The 21,002-nt window shown below is 41.5% G+C and overlaps 1 protein-coding gene across 4 annotated transcripts in view; it reads right to left on the bottom strand.

Moving 5' to 3' along the window:
- AP1S2 (adaptor related protein complex 1 subunit sigma 2) overlaps positions 1-10,273 on the bottom strand; it is a 44,686-nt gene extending 34,413 nt beyond the window's left edge. Inside the window, exon 1 of one of the 4 annotated variants that reach the window (XM_064364503.1) lies at positions 10,181-10,273. In XM_064364503.1, the coding sequence (XP_064220573.1) occupies positions 10,181-10,267 (87 nt within the window). In that variant the 5' untranslated portion in view covers positions 10,268-10,273. The remainder of the gene's footprint in view (positions 1-10,180) is intronic. The other 3 variants (XM_012434516.3, XM_012434533.3, XM_012434526.3) reach the window with 3 other exon arrangements.
- Positions 10,274-21,002: the final 10,729 nt, after the last annotated feature.

Raw genomic sequence — 21,002 nt, 5'->3', positions numbered from 1 at the left:
GTGTAAAAAAGATGCTTAGAGTTTGTGAATTTGCATCTCCAAAGATAAAGTTGTTCCAGGGAGAAAAGTGGCCTAAAATAATGAGGATTTGTGAACCAAATCATTTCAAAATAGATAGAGCTGTCACTGCCAAAGTCCTCAACAATGAGCTAAAGAGAAATGTGGAACATATGCTCTTTCTCAAAGCCTGTTTCCATAGCTTTGAATAAAATGCAGGAAAATTACTACTCCCCTATTAACATTAGGTTAGAGCAATGATTCTCAGTCTGGGCACTTTTGCCTCCCAGGGGACCCTTGTCAGTGTCTAGAGACATTTTAGTTGTCACTACTAGGAGTAGTAGGTGATGCTGCCAGCATCTAGTGGGCAGAGACCAGGGATGCTGCCCAGCATCATATCCTGCAATGTACAAGACAGATCCTATAACAAAGAATGATCCAGCCCCAGATGTCAGTAGTGCCAAGGTTGAGGAAGAAATCCTGGGTTGGTCACTGAGGAGATTAACATGAAGTAGCATATATGTATTTTTTTGATCTTCGACCTCTGTTATCCTTTCTTCTGCTTGGTCAAAGTAGAATATTTTTATAGACATTTCAAGAAATGGAACAAACACTATCTTAATATAAGTTTCTCTCTCTCTCTCTCTCTCTCTCTCTCTCTCTCTCCTCCCCCCTTTCTTTCTCAGAGTTGGAGGCATTATTCTCAATATCTGCTAGATAAAATCATAAGCTGCTGAAAAGACTGGCGGCACATATAAAGCAGTCAGTACTCTTTAATAACAACTATTCAAATTGGTTTTAAAAAAATAACCCCGGAATATTAGTAAAAGTTAGTTAAGCACTTGAATCCATGAGATGACTATTCTATACATACATACATTGTAAATGTTTGTTATGTGTCTACTTTATGCTGGGCACTCTGGAAGGTAATGAAGATTTAAAGACGAATAAGATATAGACTTGGTCCTAAAGCTCCATTTCTTCTAACACAGAATTTCAAGTCTCTTAGAGACAAACCCTGGGTGGTCAAAGGATAGTCACCAACCAAATGTATGAACATTTTCTTTTAGGAAACCCCTAGAGATGCTTCATAGAATCTTAGATTTCTGTAACTAACACCTTTGAAAACCACATGCTCTAATGACCTCCCAGGGCTCTTCACAATATTTTCGTTCGGTGAATTTTTATGACACTCTTAATTCACAGCAATATAAGAGAGAGATTCTATATGTTTTAAACAAATGATTTCAAATAATATCTTGATTTGGTCCTTGAAGTGAAATGCTTCGACAATGATCTAACTCAACTCCAAATCGCTAAACCAGTGGTTCTGGAATATTCTTTTAGAGGACTTGTGAAAGTACAGGTTGCTAGACCTCATTTCCAGAGTTTCTGATTCAGGAGGTCTGAGGTGAGGCCTGAGAATCGCTTTACTAACAAGTTTCCAGGTGATGCTGATGCTGCTTGTCTGGGAACCACAATTTGAGAACCATTGCTCTATACCAAAAAAAGCTATGGTATCCAACTCTAAAGTTGTGATATAATTTTCCCAGACAAATGGTCTAAAGGAAACTTGAGATCTGAATTTTTTTTAATCGCTGACCTCATTAAGCCTGAGAAGATTAGAAGAGTAATATTCCCAGTTATATTCACCTGAAGCTAAATCTATATGCACAACTGAGAATGACATATGGTCATTGTATGCCCTACACAAACTAATGCATTGTAATATTCTAAGGCAGAAATTGGAGTGCTTAGGGAAACTTGAAGGTTGCCTCATAAAAGTCAGATGCTTACTTGATGAAAATCACTACCTTAAAAATATTTCCCAACTACTCATGGCAAGTAGGAATCACCTCTGAAATATTTCATGAGCAACTAAAGACATGGGGTAGAAAGGAAGAAGTTGAGAGGGAATAGCTAGACAGAATCAATGTGCCCTGGGGGTAAGGCAGAAACCAGAGACCCCTATGTAGTAATCAAAACCTGCCCATTCTCTTCCTTAGCACACAGCTAGACCTCATTCCTCTGCTTCCTCTGCAGTTAGTTGTGCCCATGGAGCTGAGATCTGGCCAATGAAATAGGAATAAAAGTGACAGGCTTGGTTGGGTGCGGTGCCTCACGCCTGTAATCCCAGCACTTTGGGAGGCCGAGGCGGGCGGCTCACGAAGTCAAGAGATTGAGACCATCCTGGCCAACAGGATGAAACCCCGTCTCTACTAAAAATACAAAAATTATCTGGGCATGGTGGCGCACGCCTGTAGTCCCAGCTACTCATGAGGCTGAGGCAGGAGAATCGCTTGAACCTGAGAGGAAGAGAGTGCAGTGAGTGGAGATCATGCCACTGCACTCCAGTCTGGTGACAGAGTGATACTGCGTCTCAAAGGAAAAAAAAGTGACAAGCCTAGCCCATAAAAACCTCTCACAGGAAAATCTGTTTCCTTCCTCCCTCCCCAGACCTGCTTCTGCCACTTGGATGTTGGCACCTGGGTATCCTGCCAGCCTGAGTTCCTGAATGACTGCAAGGAAGAGAGGTACACAGACCACTACCACCATAATCACTCCTACCGCCAATTGTACTTGAAATGAATGAGAAATAACTTTGTATTAAGGCGCGGATTTTTTCCCAGTTTCATTTGTTATGCCTACTAGCATTCCTGTCCATTCTTGAAAGCTTATTGCACACTTAGTTACAAAGAGAAGGAGCCATGCATAATGATGGGAAGAGCAAGTGAATTTTCAAGTGGGTAGCTCTTTTACTTGATTCTAATCCTGCTTTTTGTACTCTTTCATACATCTCCCTTCCATTGAAATTTGAGAAGAATTGTTAAAAAGTCTGAGCACAGAATTTTAAACTACTTGTCTATCAAAGAGGGCAAAAAGAATGATTTAAGGCTCTTTTTTACATTCGTCTGACAAAGCCTAGCATTCATACTAGGCAATAGATAAGGCAAAATTTTAAAAATCATAGGCTGAAAGGGCTGAGGAAGTGAAGTGGGGTTAGGGGCAAGCTCATTTGGGTAAACTGTCCTTAACTGGCAAAAGTGAATACAGTATATCATCCATCTCTTAGAATCAAAAAACCAAAGCTTGAGATTTATTTATGACTCTATTATATCCTTGTCTTCTAAATACTATATGAAAAGCTAAGTTAAAATATTTATCCTAAAGCACTATTTAGAATACATGAACATTTTAGATGATTTGATGAAAAAATTTAGAAATACTGTACACATTTTAAATATAACACATACATAAAATAATAGAATTTTAAAGGTGATTTTATTCAAAAATTCTATTTTATAAGTGAGGAATGAAGTCCAAAGAAGTTAAGCAAATTGTTCAAGATCATACCAGTTACTGGCAGGTAGAGAAGTAAGACTCCTATGTCCTGTCTCCAGGCAATGTTCTTGCCACCACAGGACACTGTCTATTGCTCAGAAACTACTAGCCCCTTATCTTTAGGCAAAAACAAACAAACAAACAAACTGGAAAACCACACTCCCTTACCCTTGAAACATAAACTCTTCAAATCTACTTCCTTTTGCCTCTTTGCCCAGTATTAAAGTATTTCTGTCTTTACTGGCTGACTGAAACCCTTGCAGTCTCCAAAACTGGAATAATATCTTCAGAACTGCTTTATGGCATAACCTAATGCAATGCTTTGCATAGAGTAAGTACTCAAAAATGTTAAGTTTAATTGAGGTGCCAAAAGAAGGTTTAGGCTGAGCACGGTGGCTCACGCCTATAATACCAGCACTTCGGGAGGCCGAGGCGGGTGGATCACCTGAGGTCAGGATTTTGAGACCAGCCTGCCCAACATGGTGAAACCCCATCTCTACTAAAAATACAAAACAAACAAACAAAAAATTAGCTGGATGTGGTGGTACGTGCCTGTAATCCCAGCTACACGAGATGCTGAGGCAGGGGAATTGCTTGAATCAGGGAGGTGGAGGTTGCAGTGAGCCGAGACCACTCCACTGCACTCCAGCCTGTGCAACAAGAACAAAACTCTGTCTCAAAAAAACAAACAAACACAAAAATAAAAAAAAAAATGGAAAAGAAGAAGGTTTAATTGGACCCTGTCTCATTACTTCTTGAGTGTTATCAGTTTTTCTGGAGTATTCTCCTTCTTTCCATCACTACTAATATTGCACTAGGTCAGACTAACAAACTGGACTTTATATCTCAGCTCATTCCCTCCACCTGATTCCATTATGGTTCTTTCTGTACATGGCCACATGCTTTTCTAAAACATAAATCCAATAGAGATTAAACCTTGTGCTTAAAATGCTTCACCTTCTTTAATTAGTTCATTCAATTTGCACAGCCATGCCAGGTACTCACTGAGGACTGGGGATAAAATAGAACACAACTTAGGCATGGAACCTTTCACCAGGTTCTTATGGTATAATGGGGACAAGAGGGATGGCACAGTATACAACCGGCAATCCCAGTACAGTGTTTCAAACTAAGAAGTTTCTTTTTTTTTTTTTTTTTGAGACGGAGTCTCACTATGTCGCCCAGGTGGAGTGCCGTTGCATGATCTTGGCTCACTGCAACCTCTGCCTCCCGGGTTCAAGCGATTTTCCTGCCTCAGCCTTCCGAGTAGCTGGGACTACAGGTGTGCATCACCCGCCCAGCTAATTTTTGTATTTTATAGTAGAAACAGGGTTTCACCATATTGGACAGGCTGGTCTATGACCTGACCTCAGGTGATCCGCCTGCCTTGGCCTCCCAAAGTGCTGAGTGCTGGGATTACAAACATGAGCCACCTTGCCCAGCCTCAAACTAGGAAGTTTCAAAGAGTACAGTGTTTCAAACTAGGAAGGCCAGGGAGCTGTGGGAACACATAGGATAGTGCCTAGCCCAGAGTTTTTGTGGTAGTGATGGGTGGTGGGGTCAGTGGGGTCAGAGAAGGTTTCTTGGAGGACAAAGCCCTTAGGCCAAGGTCAGAAAAAAATGGGGGAGAAAGCCAAGAGAAGACAGGACAAGAATGTTCCATACAGGGAGAATGACATTTGCCAAGACAAAGAGATGGGTTCATATCTTAGGTGCCTGAATGGAAGGTCAGTGTGGCCAGAGGGTTCTCGAGTAAAGATAAGTCTACAGAGGCTAGGAGGACCAGATCATGCAGGATCTTTCAAACAAAATTAAAACATTTGGACTTCATATAAGGATATTGGAGGGCATTGAAAGATTTTAAGCAAGGGCAATGCCATTATTGGATTTGAGTTCTAGAGCTTCAGAGAGCTCACTCTGGATGAAATGTGATAAATTGTAGGTTATACTGTAGTCAGAGTTCAGTTGTAGATAAAATAAATGATACAAACAGAAGCAGTCTAAAAATGATTGGAATTGCTGGAGGAGCAAAATCTGAGCTGAGCTTCCAGGAAAACCTTCCAGAATAGCACTGCAGAACTTGACTGCCAGAGAGCTGCTGCCTCTCCTGTGATCAGTGAACTGGAATATTAAGCCACTGTTTCCATGTAACAGCTGGCTCCAGGACTATCACCCTGCTATCATGATCTGGAAATCAGAAAGCTGCTGCCAGCAAAGAGGATGCCTTTTTTCACTGCTGCTTTTCACTCATGTAGCTGGGGACTGGACACTGGACTCCCTCTATAACTATCACTGAAAGCCAAATGCTTTCGTAACCCTGCTTGCCCCAGAAACAGCAGAAGCAGGTCCCCTGTTCATGATATATCACTTCCACCTTCCAAATCTTGCATGGGTACACCTGACTGTTGGAATTTACGTCGCAACCAGAAGCCTAGCTAAGAAATCTAGTTTTTAGTTTTCCAAAAGGAACACAAGGAGGTTAGAATGGATCTTGAAGAAGCAGATCCAAATGTCCATTGCAGAGGTCAAGACTGGTGGCCAGGAGACCAATTGGGAAGCTGTTGAATAATTCACATGAGAGGTGAAGGTAGCCTGAACAGGGAATAAGCAGAGTTGTTCTTATTTTCTCCTTTTCTTTATTAATCAAGAAAAGGAGGTATATTAGAGAGAGTTTAGGAGGTTGGGTTGATTGATATAGGTTGTTTTGATGTGGCGGCAGGGGGAGTGGGCATACAGTCAGAGATGACACTGGGGGATGATTTCCTGGGAGAGAGAACGCACAAAGAAGGCAGGCTGGTGGTGAAATGATGAACTCATTTTTCAGCCTCTAAAATCAAATATATGTGGAGCGTCCAAGTAAACAGTGGGAGTTGTTGATACAGGTCTAAAGGCTCAGGAGTGAGGTTGGAACTGAAGTTAGAGATTTGTGAGTCCTCAGCATAGAGCTGGTAAATAAAGCTGAGTAGAAGGGTGAGATCACTCCAGGAGAATATGTAGAATAATAATAATTTTTTTAAAAACTGTGGAAAGCAGAATTATAAGATGGTTACCATGACATTCCCCACCTGGTATTATTCCCACAATTATGTTAAGTTACCTGACAAAAGGGAATTTGCAGATATAATTAAAATTATTAATCAATTGACCTTAAGATAACGAGATTATCCAAGCATGCCTAACCTAATCATATGGGCCCTTTAAAAGAAGATAATTTTATCCAGCTGGTAGAAAAAGAAGTCGGAGAGATTGGAGCATAAGAGGTTCAACAAGGAGCTTCTTCAATGCTTAGATCGAGGGGCCACATGGAAGGACTTGAGAGTAGTCTCTAGGAGGTGAAAATGAACCCAGCCCACAACAACTACAACAAAAACGGAGACCTCGGAACTGAATTCTGCCAACAACCTGAATGCATTTGTAAGGGGACCCTGAACTCCAGATGAAAATGCAGAGCCAGCTGATACCTTGATTTGAGCGTTGTGAAAGCAAAGCAGAGGACCTAGCTAACCTGTGCCTGGACTCCTGACCCACAGAAACTGAGAGATAATAAGTGGTTGGTGTTTTAAACTGCTAAGTTTGTGATAATGTGTTATCTATTAATAGATCATTTATACAAATACTCAGGACACAACTCAGGAATACTAACTTTCAGGGGGCAGACAGCAGAAGAGTCACAAAAGAAGATACAGGAGGAGATCCAGAAGTGTGTACAGTCATGAAGCTAAATGAAGAGATCCTGCTAAGAAGGAGAAAGTTGTCAAATATGCCAAATATTGGTGAGAATTCAAGTAGGAATCAAAGGGGCTCACTGGATTTTTTTAAAAGCCATTTGAATGAAGTGATGTGTAGAAATACTGATTGTAAAATAAGGAGAAAAAAGTGGAAAGGAAGAAGTGGAGACAGCTCTTTTAGGAGGTTTAGATTTATTTATTTATTTTGAGATGGAGTCTCACTGTGTTGCCTGGGTTGGAGTGCAGTGGCGATCTCTGCTCAGTGTAGCCTCCGCCTCCCAGATTCAAGTGATTGTCTTGCCTCAGCCTCCTAGTAGCTGGGACTACTGGCATGTGCCACCACACCTGGCTAATTTTTGTATGTTTAGTAGAGATGAGGTTTCACTGTGTTGCCCAGGCTGGTCTAGGACTCCTGGGCTTAAGTGATCCACCTGCCTCAGCCTCCCAAAGTGCTGGGATTATAGTCGTGAGCCACCGCACCTGGTTGGAGGTTTGCATTTAAAAATGAAGAAAAAAATAGAGAGGTAGCTGGAGAAGGGGGTGTCCTCAAGCTAGAGGCGCTGTTGTTGCCTAAGAAGGGAGAGACATGCTAATGGGAAGCAGTCAGTAGAGAGGCAAAAGCTGAAGATGGGTGGGGGAGTGAATAATACTACAAGGACACTGAGTAGTAAAGAGGTGATGCAAGCCACAGCACAGGGAGAGAAAATCAGCAAAGGGGATTTCTGCCATTTTGCTCAGAACAATGAATAGTAGGGGAGGAAGAAAGGATGTAGGTAGGCATATAGTTTATTATAGCTAAGCATATCCCCCAGATATATTCAAATGCTAACCCTTTATTCTTATGCTAGTAGTCCTGTCTCTAAGGTCTAGATGACAGCCTTGCCTGAGTAAGGGAAAATATCGACTGAACTTGCTGTAAATGTATATACAGGCCGGGCATGGTGGCTCGTGCCTGTAATACCAGCACTTTGGAAGGCTAAGGCAAGAGGATGGCTTGAGCGTAGCCTGGGCAATATGGCAAGACCCCCACCTCAATTTGAAAAACAGGTGGTGTGCCCCTGTAGTCCCAGCTTACTCCGGAAGCTGAGGTGGGAGGATTACCTGAGAATCACCTGAAGTCGAGGCTGCAGTGAGCTGTGATCACATTACTGTACTCTAACAGGGTGAAACTCCATCTCAAAAAAAAATATATCTGCTGGACATGAAGAGGGAGGTGGAAGTAGAGATGGGTTGAGAAGTATGGAGTTTCTACTAGAAACCTTAGAGAACTGGAGAGAGGCTTCTGGAGCAGTATGGAAAGATAACTGAGAGTACAGTTGAGATGAATCTGTGACAGGGTCAGTCTATAATTAGTCGCATTGATAGAGCTAAGATTTGCCAGATGACTGAGATGAAAGAATGAGAGGCTGAAGTGACAAACCATGGAATTCAAGCCAGGCAAGGAAAGCAGTAAAAATGAAATTGGGGAGTTTCAGCACAGGGAGAGAGGTTGTGGATGCTGATGGAGCAGAATGAGAGAATGTAATGGAGTTGAGGAAGAGGAAGACTCTGTGCCTTCAAAGTCCAGGTTATAGTTAGAGCAACTCAGTGAGATATCTGGAAGTATTGAAGGTTGTGTTCTGAGAGAGCGAGATGAGAATTCATTGTTCTGTTGTGGAGAGAGTGAGGGAGTCAGGTGAGGCTTGCAACAAACAAGGGTGGAGTGGGTGGCCAAGTGGAAAGGAGGTGAAAGTTATTGGAGAAGCAAAGACCAAGTAAAGGGCTCACTGGGGCATTCAGTGATGGCTCTTCCATATGAATGTCAAAGTCATTTATGATAGTAAGAGGACCTGATAGAAAAGGTAACAGTGATCCAGTTTCTAAAGATTCCAAAGAAGGAGAATATATGATGGTAACAGGAAGAGTAGAGTGGATTTTTAAAAAACAGCTTTATATTGAGATCTAAGTCACACCACCCAATTCACCCATTTATAGCATACAATTCAATAGCTGTTAGTATAGGCAGAGTTGTGTATTCATCACCACAATCAATTTCAGAACATTTTCACCACCCCAAAAATAAATCCCATACCCCTTAGCCATCACCCCACAATCTCCTCATTTCCCCTAATCCCTGGCAACCACTAATCTCTTTCCTGTCTATGGATTTGCCTGTTCCAGCCATTCCACACAAGTGGAATCATGCAATATGTAGTCCTTCGTCCCTGGCTTCTTCCACTTTATATAAGGTTTTTAAGGTTTATCCATGTTATAGCATGCATCAGTATTTCATTTCAAATCATGATTTTAAAGGATGGAAAGAACCTCAGAGGAGCTTAGGGGAAGATACAAGGCCAAACATTTCCCTTGGACACCAAGTCAGCTCTGGTCATTAATATTCAGTGCTGAAATTGTTATAAGTCCCTTTCTTTTTTGAGTATCTAAAATATGTCAATAGTAAATGCTAATTCTTGCTTTTTTCCTCCCCACCCCCAACAAATATAACTGAAAGCCTTGCTTAATTACAAAAACTGAGTCAGTCATTGTTGCTTCATGTTAGCTACTTGCCTAAGAAACACATTTATCTTGTAGAGGAGATAATGAGCAAGACTGGCAATGCCCTAATAAACTCTTAATTAAGCATACATAATATTGAACACAATATAAGAATCAGCAAAAAAAAAAAAATTCTACTTATTGATCATTAATGTTAATGAGAACAGCAGCAAGTGGCTTTGTTCCTGTTCACTTAGAAAGTATAAAAACAAGGTAAGCAAGCAATCAGGAAGGCTAATGTGAGGATTCCATTTTCATCCTAATAATGGAATAATTTATTTCCTAGCCTATTGGCCTTGGAAGCCCACAATGGCTTCATCTTCTCTGGTTTCTGACTAATTTTCAGCCACCCTGGTAACAGAAACCATGGAAATGGGATCAGGGCCTACTAAAAGCAACAAAACTGAATGAATACATTTACCTCCAGGAAATGTTGATTACAAACTAGCATAAGGGACTGTTGTCTATATGGAGGAAATAAAGCCTTTAAATAATAATAGTGGAGTTTCTTAGTCAGTTTGAATGGCTGTAATAGAATGCCACCGACTGGGTGGCTTTAACAAATACTTATGTCTCACAGTTTTGGAGTCAGTGGATTTCAAGATCGAGGTGCCGGAAGAGTCAGTGTCTGATGAAGGCTCTGTTAATGGTTTGTAGACGGCCATCTTCTCACTGTATCTTCACAAGGCGGAGAGATAAAAGGAGGAGAAGCTAGCTCTCTTGAGCCTCCTCTTATAAGAGAACTTACTTCATCATGAGGGCTCCACCCTCAGGACCTAATGACGTTTAAATGGCCCCATCTCCAAGTATCATCACATTGGGGATTAGGGTTTCAACATCTGAATTTGGCTGGGTGGGGACATGAATATTAAGTCCATAGCATGGAGGAAGTAATCTAAGAGACTAAATTTGCTGGTGAGAGAGCCTGAGGACCTCAGATTATAAAAGATACGTAAGAACGCGCGGGAGGAGGAAGATAGCAATCAAAGATTCAAACCACAAGAACAGCATAGACCTGTAACGGTAATGCAAGAAAGACTAGATAGAGAGAACTGAGCCTTGCTGAAGGGCATCTGAATTTGAAGGTTCACTGCTGCAATGGAATCTGTTTTGTTTGCCTATTATCCCTCACTCCCTTCGAAAACAGTACCCCCATTCTTCGGAGAAACTGTTCTCTCCGCCTACCACCATCACTCCCATTCCAACAATGCAAACTAAAAAAATGTGAGTCTTCAGGTTTTGACAAATCATGTCTGACAATATGAAAGTAATTTGCAAAAGAGATTTGTAAATATCATCTGTAATCTATGGGAAAGAGAAGCACTTCCTGAAGACAGGAAATGGATAAGTGTCTTGGTTTTCAAAGAGAGGGAGAAGGCTAGAGGGAGATTCCACAATGGCTCACGCCTGGAATCCCAGCACTTTGGGAGGCCAAAGTAGGAGGTTGAACTCCTTGAGGCCAGGAGTTCAACACCAGCTTGGGCAACATAGGGAATCCCCATCTCTACAAAAATAAAAAATTAGCCAGGGATGTTGACACACACCTGTGGCCCCAGCTACTTGGGAGTTTCAAGCAGGAGGGCCACTTGTGCCTGGGAGGTCGAGGCTGCAGTGAGCCATGATTGTGCCGCTGTATTCCAGCCTGGGCAATAGAGTGAGACCTTGTCTCTTAAAAAAAAAAAAAAAAAAAAAAGAAGAAGTGGAGAGAAGGTTGATGATACAGATGTTAACTGGGAATTTCAATGTTAATTCTCTCTTAAGAATATCAAATGGATGATGTGTAAATGTCCAGAGAGAAAAGAGGTGATGCTTTAAAAAAAACAACAACGTGAATCTACTAAGAAAAAACAGGATGACAGACAGGTCTTGGTTTATTTTGTGATATGTTTATTAGACTAGTAGATCAAAGGAATACTGTGGACATAGAGTTTCTGTATTTCTGCAAGGCATTTTTCATTATTTCATGGCATCTTTGTAGAAAAGGTGGAGACACTGGATGGATGATATGATAACTTAGCAGCATAGCCACTCTATAGTAAGAATGCTGATTAATGGATCTATTTTTGTCAAATCTAGCAAATTTTGTCAAATGTCTGTATCGAACAGGGCTGTTTTCCTGGCATGGTCTTTTTCAACACTTCTTTAAGCAATCTAGATATGGGCTGAACAGGCCTGGTTATCAGTGTATGGAGAACAAGAAGCTGGGAGGGAGTGCAAATTAATCAGATGACAAAGCAAGATCCAGCCTGGCATTGGCCCAAGGATGATGTGTCAGTCACCTAGTATCTTTTGAAATAAGGCAGGAAAAATGCATAAATACATGCATAAATGACCATGTCTATTAAAATGAAATTTAACTAGGACAAGTTTTAGTGTTCTATCCTTGGAATTAAAGTTAAGGCTATAGGAAGAGCTTGCTAAATAGCAGCATGTGGATAAAAAGACTTGTAGATGTTAGTGCCCTGAATCCAGTAAGAGCCAAGGGCATGATGAGGCTGTAAAACCAAGTGTGCATGTAGGGGCAAGGGGATCAAAGGGTTTCTGGGCTGTTTAAATAGAAATATAAGCTATTTAAACAGTGGTGCACATCTGTAATCCTAGCACTTTGGGAGGCCAAGGTGGCAGATCACTTGAGCTCAGGAGTTTGAGACCAGCCTGGGCAACATAGTGAAACACCATTTCTATATAAAATACAAAAATTAGCTGGGTGTGGTGGCACACGCCTGTAGTCTCAACTACTTGGGAGGCTGAGGTGAGGGGATCACATCAGCTCCAGAGGTTGAGGCTGCAGTGAGCTGTGATCAGGCTACTGCACTCCAGCCTAGGTGACACTGTGAGACCTGGTGTCAAAGAAAAAAAAAAAAGAAATATAGTATTCTGACTGTTCTATTCTTTGATAATCAGTTTTACCATACTTTTATTTATTATGTTCAATTCTGGGAAACATATTTCATGAGAGACAGACCAACTTCAACTCCCTCATAGGAATCATATCATATAGTGCTATAAATCATGACATATGAGCAACAGCTAACATGAATGAGAATAGTTAGCTCAGGAAATAAAATATTTAGGGGCAAAAAGATGGCTCTCTTACAGCATTTAATGAGATGAGATATAAGAGAGAATTCTGTTTCGTTCGAAGAGGAAAACAAGGATCAATGGATGAAAGTTACAGGGTAGTAGATTTCAGATATAAATAAGTACTATGTAAAAATAGGAGTCTGGAATTGAAGTAGATGAGCTCCTGGTTGTTGGAGATGTTCAAGGAAGGGCTGGAAAGTCAGAACCTTAAGGGTCCTTTCAGTTCGGTGATCCCAAAAAGCGCAATTTGGATCTGATATTGCTTTGGGGTGTGTGTGTGTGTGTGTTTGTGTGTGTGTGTGTGTGTGTGTGTGTGTGTCTGTACATGTGTGCTTCCACTCTTAACAGAAATGAAGTGTTCCATGAGTTATGTCAGAAGTCTAGGAACAGTCAGGTATAATAGGTGAGACTAATGTCTAGAATTTCCTTTGAATTGCCCCAAAGCACCTAATAACAAGCACTCAACGAAGGAGCTCTTTCCTTGAGGCTTTTCTGTATTTCTTGTGAAGATGCTTTCTTATTTTATTTATTTAGTTATTTATGAAACAGGGTCTTGCTCTGTCACCCAGGCTGGAGTGCAGTGGCATGATCCGATCATGGCTCACTGCAGCCTCCATGATCCTATTGCCTCAGCCTCCCGAGTAGCTGGGACTACAGGTGCATGCCACCATGCCAAGCTAATTTGTGTATTTTTTGGTAGAGATGGGGTCTTGCCATGTTGTCCAAGCTGGTCTTGAACTCCTGGGCTTGAGTGGTCCACCTGCCTCAGCTTCCCAAAGTGCTGGGATTACGGATGTGAGCCACCGTGCCCAGTCGCTTTCTTATTTTTTACCTCATTTCTATTCATGATTTAACCTTGAATTGAGGTGGTTTTCTTTCTCTTAAATAAAAGTCTTTCCTTTAACTGCTTCTTTTGTGCTTGTGGGTATCTCCCAATGTAAGAGTGGAGAATCATGTCTTTTCACAACTCCTTTAGAAACTGTAACTCCTCACTGTGATTTCCATCACTGCAAGTTCACCGTAAGTAAACATGCTGTTTTAATTTTTCATTTGTTCTTTCTGCAACAGGGCTTTGTTTTGGAAGGTACTTGGTGTTTGTCACCAAAAGCCAGAAAGAGCTTTTCAGGGCACCACACAAAACAGTATGCCCTCCAAGTCAGGCAGACCCAGGCTTAAAATCTTGGCTTTTCTTCATACCTTAGCTTGTTTAATCTCTCAGAACCTCAGTTTCCTCATCTATTAAATTAGGTCAATAATATATATATATGTTTCAGAAAGTTATTTTGAAGGTGAAATAAAGTATGTCAAGGACCCATCATGATGCTTAGTACGTGGTAGGTACACAATGACAAAATGGAATGTGAATATTAGTATTAATTCCCCACACAGTAACTTCCCAACAATCTCAGCTCTCCTTAATGTAACAGAAATTTAATTTCTTAAGACTATAGTATTTGTATTTAAAATATTTAGTGCTTAGCCAGAAATTTAATTTCTTAAGACTATAGTATTTATATTCAAAATATTTAGTGCTTAGCCAGTGGCGCACACCTGTAATCCCAGCACTTTGAGAGGCTGAGGTGGGCAGATCATTTGAGGCCAGGAGTTTGAGACCAGCCTGCCCAACACAGTGAAACACCGCCTCTACCAAAAAATACAAGAAATTAGCCAGGCCTAGTCATGTACACCTGTAATCCCAGCTACTTGGGAGGCTGAGGCAGGAGAATTGCTTGAACCCAGAAGGGAGAGGTTGCAGTAAGATGAGATCGCGCCAATGCACTCCAGCCTGGGGGACAGAGTGAGAGACCCTGTCTCAAAAATAAAATAAAATAAAATAAAATAAAATAGTGTCAATTTTTCATTTCTTTCTCTAACCTAACCATTTAACTACAGCTAAAATGTCTTAACTTAATATTTATTTATAGGTTTGTTTAAAAAGTTTGTCACGATGGTAACCAAATCCAAGGGAAGTGTTTATTAGTAGCCTAGACTTTTTCTACTACCTGACCTCAGTCTAGGTCTGAAGCTATCATTTTTTTTTTTAAAACACCTCTCCCAGAGAAAAGCAATTGCAGGGTTCCTGCTTCTGTAGCCTGCCCTAACTGAGCTGAGGGCACTGACTTTTTCCTTTTCATACTTTGCAGAAATTTGCTTCCTCTGTTTGATTTGAAGTCATGAATCTGGGTTGCAGTGAGCAATACACTCTGTTTAATGAATCATTAGTAGAACAGAGAAAAGAACAGACTCAATTACATGCTGGGGTGGTTAGCCAGCCTTTTCCTGAACATTGCCCTACTCCAACCTACACTGAAACAGGGAGGCCTTTGTATGGCAACAACTCCCTCACCAGTAGTTCTGTCTGTTGAACTTAAGACCCATATTCTACATTCTTGATTGATTTTAATCTGACTTGGCAGCTTTCTTAAGTACTATGGCCATCTGCAAGCAGAAATAATGAGGCTTTGTACAAATAGCATAGCTGCTGGGCTCCCTGCCTTGTTTTCCCCCTTTCTGTCTTCTTGACCACATACTCCATCACCTGTGGATATCAAATTCCAATTGGTGGCCCTTCAAGGTCAGGCTTTTAAAAATTTTTGTTGTTTTGAGACAGGGTCTTGTTCTGTCGCCCAGGCTGGAGTGTAGTGGTGATATCACAGCTCACTGCAGGCTTGACCTCTTGGGCTCAAGCGATCCCCACCTCAGCCTCCCAAGTAGCTGCGACTACAAGTGTGCCACCATGTCCAGCTAATTTTTTTTATTTTTTGCAGAGACAGGGTCTACCTATGTTGTCCAGGCTGGCCTTGAACTCCTGAACTCAAAGACCCCTCTCGCCTCAGCCTCCTGAAATGCTGGGATTACAGGTGTGAGCCACTGTGCCCAGCTGAGAGTCAGGCTCTTGGGGCTTGCTCAGAACATGATAAATCAGAGAGGTAAGGGGAGAGTGGAGGATAGATAAACAGACAATAATCAAGTGATGATAAGTGCCACCCTTCTTTCCCGTGCATCTGGGGCTCCGGCCTCAGAATATTGAAGTTTCCTGAACAAGCTATGTTCTCTTACACCTCAGTGACTGTGAATGCCTGTGGAGCGCTTCCTCTGCCTTCAGAAACATCTCAGTCCTTTTGAAGTCTTCAGTGAGGCCTCCTTGAAATTCCCCACATCATGGCCTCTCCTATGAAAAATGGTTGTCCATGTACTCCTACTAATCTGGAGGCTCTTTACAAGCAGAGACCATATATTTTTATTCTCTGCATCTCAGAGACCTAATGCAGTTCCATAAAGACTGCTCAATAATTCTTGGCTGATTGAATGAATGGATAAGGGAAGAGTTGAAGCCCAATCTTGATTTATCACATAAATGATTACTGAGCACCTGTGACATGCCAGGGGAGCCAGGCAAACCAACGATAAACCCAGAAATGTGTCAAGTAGTGAAAAGTGCCAAGAGGTAAGATGAAGGGAGTAACAGCAGAAGACACACAATAAGCAGATAAATAAATAGGTCAGGAGATGATAAATGAATCTCAAGTGAGAGAAATACCAGGGAGTGGCTGTGGGGGTTGCTATTTTGAATAGAGTGGTCAGGGAAGGATGCTCTGGCAAAGTGATATTTTAGCAGAGATCTGAAGAAAGTGAGGGAATGAACCAGGTAAAATGTGGGGGATAAGTTTTCCAGGCAGAGTGAACAGAGTGCTTAGCAGGAGGAAGCATGGCATATTTGATGTAAGGAATTGGAAGGAAACTAGAATGGCTGGAGTAGAGCAAGCAAAGAGCAGTGTGGTGGAAAGTGAGGTCAGAAACAAAGAAGAAAGGCTGGGTGTGGGAGGCTGAGGCAGGAGGGTCGTTTGAGCCCAGGAGTTCAAGAGCAGCTTGGGCAACATAGTAAGACCTCATCTCTACTAAAAATAAAAATAAAAAAGAAACAAAGGAGAGAAAAACACAGATGAAAGATGCAGCACTTATTGGCTGTTAGTATGGGTTTGAGCCCAGGTGAATATGATAAACAATCAGAGAAAACTTACAAATGAGACCCTTAATGCCTATAGTTGGAAAGTAGGAGAAACACCAGAGAAATGGAGGAGAGGAGTCATAATTCTGAAAAAGGAGACAATATCAGACATAACAGTCTAGGATACTTGATGTTATTCCCAGGTAATGGATTACAATATTCAAAGAATGATTTGCAAGCACCCACACAGGAAGGTAGTGAGCTGTGGAAGGAGGACAGAGGGGTCTCAAAGAAGATCATATCTGATCATCAGATTTCCTTTTACTTCCACCTTCACTGATGATGTTAAGCTAGTTGATCAAAGTAATGTGGTACAAATAGTGTGCAGTTTTCTCCAACGCATTTGGCAAGGTCTTGGTATCCTTGTGGACAGGATGGACAAACACTCCGCATGATCACTCTGTTAGATGGCTATGTTCTTTTTGCCCATTCCTTTTATTGTGGTAGAATATGCCTAACATTAAATTAACCATTTTAATGATTTTAAAATATACGATTCAGTGGTATTAAGTAGATTCACAACATTGTACAACCATCACCACTATCTAGTTCCAGAATTTTTCATCGCCCTGAAAGGAAACTCCATACCTATTAATAGTACCTCCCCATTCCCCACTTTCTCCAGCCCCTGGAAACCACCAATCTGCTTGTGCTTCTGGTGTCATGTCTAAGAATCCATTGCCAAATCCAGAGTTATGAAGATTTTACTCCTAGGTATTTTTTTCTAAGAGTTTTATAGTTTTGCTACTCTACATATTCATGGAGAAGTTGGAAGGGGCAGGAAGTACCTTGTATCTATCATGTAACAGTGGGAACTGTGAAGGCCTTGGGGAGTCAGAGGAAGGGCCTCTTGGTTAGAGGAACATCTTGCTGTCAGAAGCCTGCCAGGGGAGTTGGCTTCCCAGCACCTATTCAGCCTGCAGAGCTGGCAGACCTTCTTCCAGGGGCATTAAATGCAAGCTTCCTTTCAGGGGCAGAAGTTAACTGGCCCTTAAGTGGGGTTTCTACAATGAAATCAGAGATTAGAAAAGACACTGTATGAATAGGTAGGCTACAAAAAGTAATGCAGAACCAATTGTGCAGCTCTGCAGCGCTCTCTTGATGCACGTATAGGTAAGGAGTCCTGAAATAAAATCCCAAGAGGTGATCAGGAACTACGTGTCTGCTTTCCCAGGAGTCTTGTAGGAACTGCTTGACTTGGCCTGGGACGATGACCAGACAAACAGGAGGTGTCAGCCTCTGCACATAGTCTTCCCTTGGCTATGTCTATGTGGTTTTCCTACACATTATAACTCTCTGTCCTCTTCCTTTCACTTTAAACAAATTCTTTTTTAGAGACAGGATCTCACTCTTGCTCTGTCATCCAGGCTGAAGTGCAGTGGTACAACCACAGCTCCCTGCTGCCTGAAAGTCCTGGACTCAAGCAGTCATCCTGCCTCAGCCTCCCAAGTAGCTGGGACTATAGGCATGTCACTATGCCTGGTTAACTTTAAAAAGAGTTGTTTTTTTTTAAGAAATGAGGTCTCCCTATGTTGCTCATGCTAGTCTTGAACTCCTGGGCTCAAGTGATTCTCCAGCCTCAGCCTCCCAAGTAGCTGGAACTACAGGCTCTCTTTCTTCTATTTTTAAGGACCCTTGTGATGCCATCAGGCTCACCCAGTAATTCGGGACAATCTCCCTGTCTTCAGGTTAGCTGATTAGCAACTTTAACTCCTCTTTGCTGTGTAAGGTAAGAGTATTAGTCCATTTTCATGCTGTTAATAAAGAAATAACCGAGACTGGGTAATTTACAAAGGAAAGAGGTTTAATCGACTCACAGTTCAGTATGGCTGATGAGACCTCAGGAAACTTACAATCATGGCAGAAGGGAAAGCAAACACATCTTTCTTTACATGGTGATATGGTTTGACTGTGTCCCCAACCAAATCTTATCTTGAATTGTAGCTCCCATAATTCCCATGTGTTGTGGGAGGGACCTGGTGGGAGATAAATGAATCATGGGAACAATTTCTCCAGTACTGTTCTCATGGTAGTGAATGAGTCTCATGAGATCAGATGGTTTTATAAGGGGAAACTCCTTTCACTTGGTTCTCATTCTCTCTCTCTTGCCTGCTGCCATGTAAGATGTGCCTTTAGCTTTCTGCCATGATTGTGAGGCCTCCTCAGCCTTATGGAACTGTGAGTCCTTTAAACCTCTTTCCTTTATAAATTACCTAATCTCAGGGATGTCTCAGGTATGTCTTTATCAGCAGCATGAAAATGGACTAACAGACATGGTGGCAGCAAGGAGAAGTGCAGAATGAAGAGGGGGTAACCCCTTATAAAAGCATCAGACCTTTTGAGAACTCACTCACTATCATGGGAACAGCAGCATGGTAGTAACTGCCTGCATGATTCAATTACCTCCCTCTAGGTCCCTCCATGACACTTGGGGATTATGGGAACTACAATTCAAAATGAGATTTGGGTGGGGACATAGCCAAATCTTATCAGTAACATATTTACAGGTTCTAGGGATTAGGACAGACATAGGCACGTTTGGTGGGGGGCATTATTCTGTCTACCACATCTTCTTTGTCATCTTTAGGACTTGAAAGGATCTCCAAACTTCTAAAGAGTTGCTCAGCATTTTTACCTTGAATGGAATGGAATTATGGACAGCTTTATTGTCCCACATTTTTCTTTCATTACAAATAGCCTGCTCCAGGGCTTCTGCCGTCTTTGAGCATAAGCCTTGTGACCACCTAGTCACTGATCATTCCAACTCAGCCTGGTGACTTGCCAACAACCCCAGGGAAGACATATCCCACACCCCCAAGTGAACCCTTCTGTCTTTGCAAAGCACAGAAACACCTATAGCATTAGGTCAACTGGTATTTGCCCCACATTGAGTGCCAGCTATTACATCCTGGGGCAAGAACAAATACTATACACGGCACAATGGTAAAGCAGATTTGCTGAGGAAGCTTAGAGGTAGAAGGTCAATGAAATATATGGCAGGCAATGTCATACATACATCATGCCACCACCTCCCCATACTGAAATTCTTCTCTTTCTATAGGTAAGTATTTTGGAGTTGGGTATGGTTGGAACACCAAGGCTTGGCTCCAGGATGGTCCCCAGTACTGATACAGAAGTTGGCAGGGGGTAAGAGATACCCGACTGGGAATGTGTCATTAGGAATTAGAAGGACATGGGTTAATGGCCTTGCCTAGGTGAGGATCATCCTAATGCTGGATGTGAACCATCTGGAATTTGCATACAGCAACCATGATTCTTGGCTGAAAATCTTGTGGTCATTTTCAGCCAAGAAAAATAAATATTTTTCAGTAAGAAAAATATATGAGACAGCCTGTTGCTAGGCTCCCTGAGGAGAGGCACAGGGTGGTCCAGCAGACTGCCCATTTTTTTTTTTTTTTTTTTTTGAGATGGCAAAAACTGATCAGATTTTCAGAGGACACTGGAATGAAAGGAATACCAATTTCAGAATCAGGATTTGAAAGATTGCAGCAAGCCAGAAAGATGAATAAAACCTAGCCAGATGACATTTATTTGTGATTTCTTTCTTTTTTCTTTTCTCTTCTTTTATTTTGCAAGTGTGTCTGAATACCTCAATAGCATTAAGTTCAGCATGTATAAGAGGGGTCACCTGTGGAAAAAACTCAGAGGTTTTCTAGGCCAGTTGAAATACTAATACATGTATGGATTGGAGATTAATTTTAAGGATTTAGATTTTCCTTCAAAGAGTAACAAAGAACTAGAAAAAATAAGCATCTGCTTAAGAAAAATCAACATGAAAATAGCTACTAGTGCTCTTAACAAGAGCCCAGAGGCTACCCCACTAGTAATAAACCAAGGAATGCAATAAAAGTGCTTGGATTTATTTCCAACATCCCATAACAGATGAATGCTAAAATTTCAGCAATATGTCTTCTTCTAAATCAGCAAGCTGAAAAGCCACTGGTTACCAAAGATTTTGCTTGATGTATTGATACCTCTCCTCCACTTGTAGGAGCAGATTTTGCTAAGAACTCTACCTGCCAACCCATCACCACTACCCCCATGCCATATGTAATTCAATTAATGAATGGAACGTGTACATGGGGATGGGAGTGGGGTAGAAAAATCACAATTTAGACACTGAAGGAAACCAAAACATTTCACCCCAAACTATGACTCCCTGGTATTGTTACCAGAAAGGGGCCCAAATCCAGACCCCAAGAGAGGATTCTTGGATCTCTTGTAAGAAAGAATTTGGGGTGAATCCATAGAGTAAAGTGAAAGCAACTTTATTAAGAAAGTAAAGG

The sequence above is a fragment of the Aotus nancymaae genome, unplaced genomic scaffold (assembly GCF_030222135.1).
Source record: "Aotus nancymaae isolate 86718 unplaced genomic scaffold, 86718_ANA_hifiasm-v0.15.2.pri h1tg000058l, whole genome shotgun sequence".
Classification (NCBI taxonomy): Eukaryota; Metazoa; Chordata; class Mammalia; order Primates; family Aotidae; genus Aotus; species Aotus nancymaae.
The sequence above is the reverse complement of the archived record's forward strand: the minus strand, read 5'-3'. Positions and strand labels throughout refer to the sequence as shown.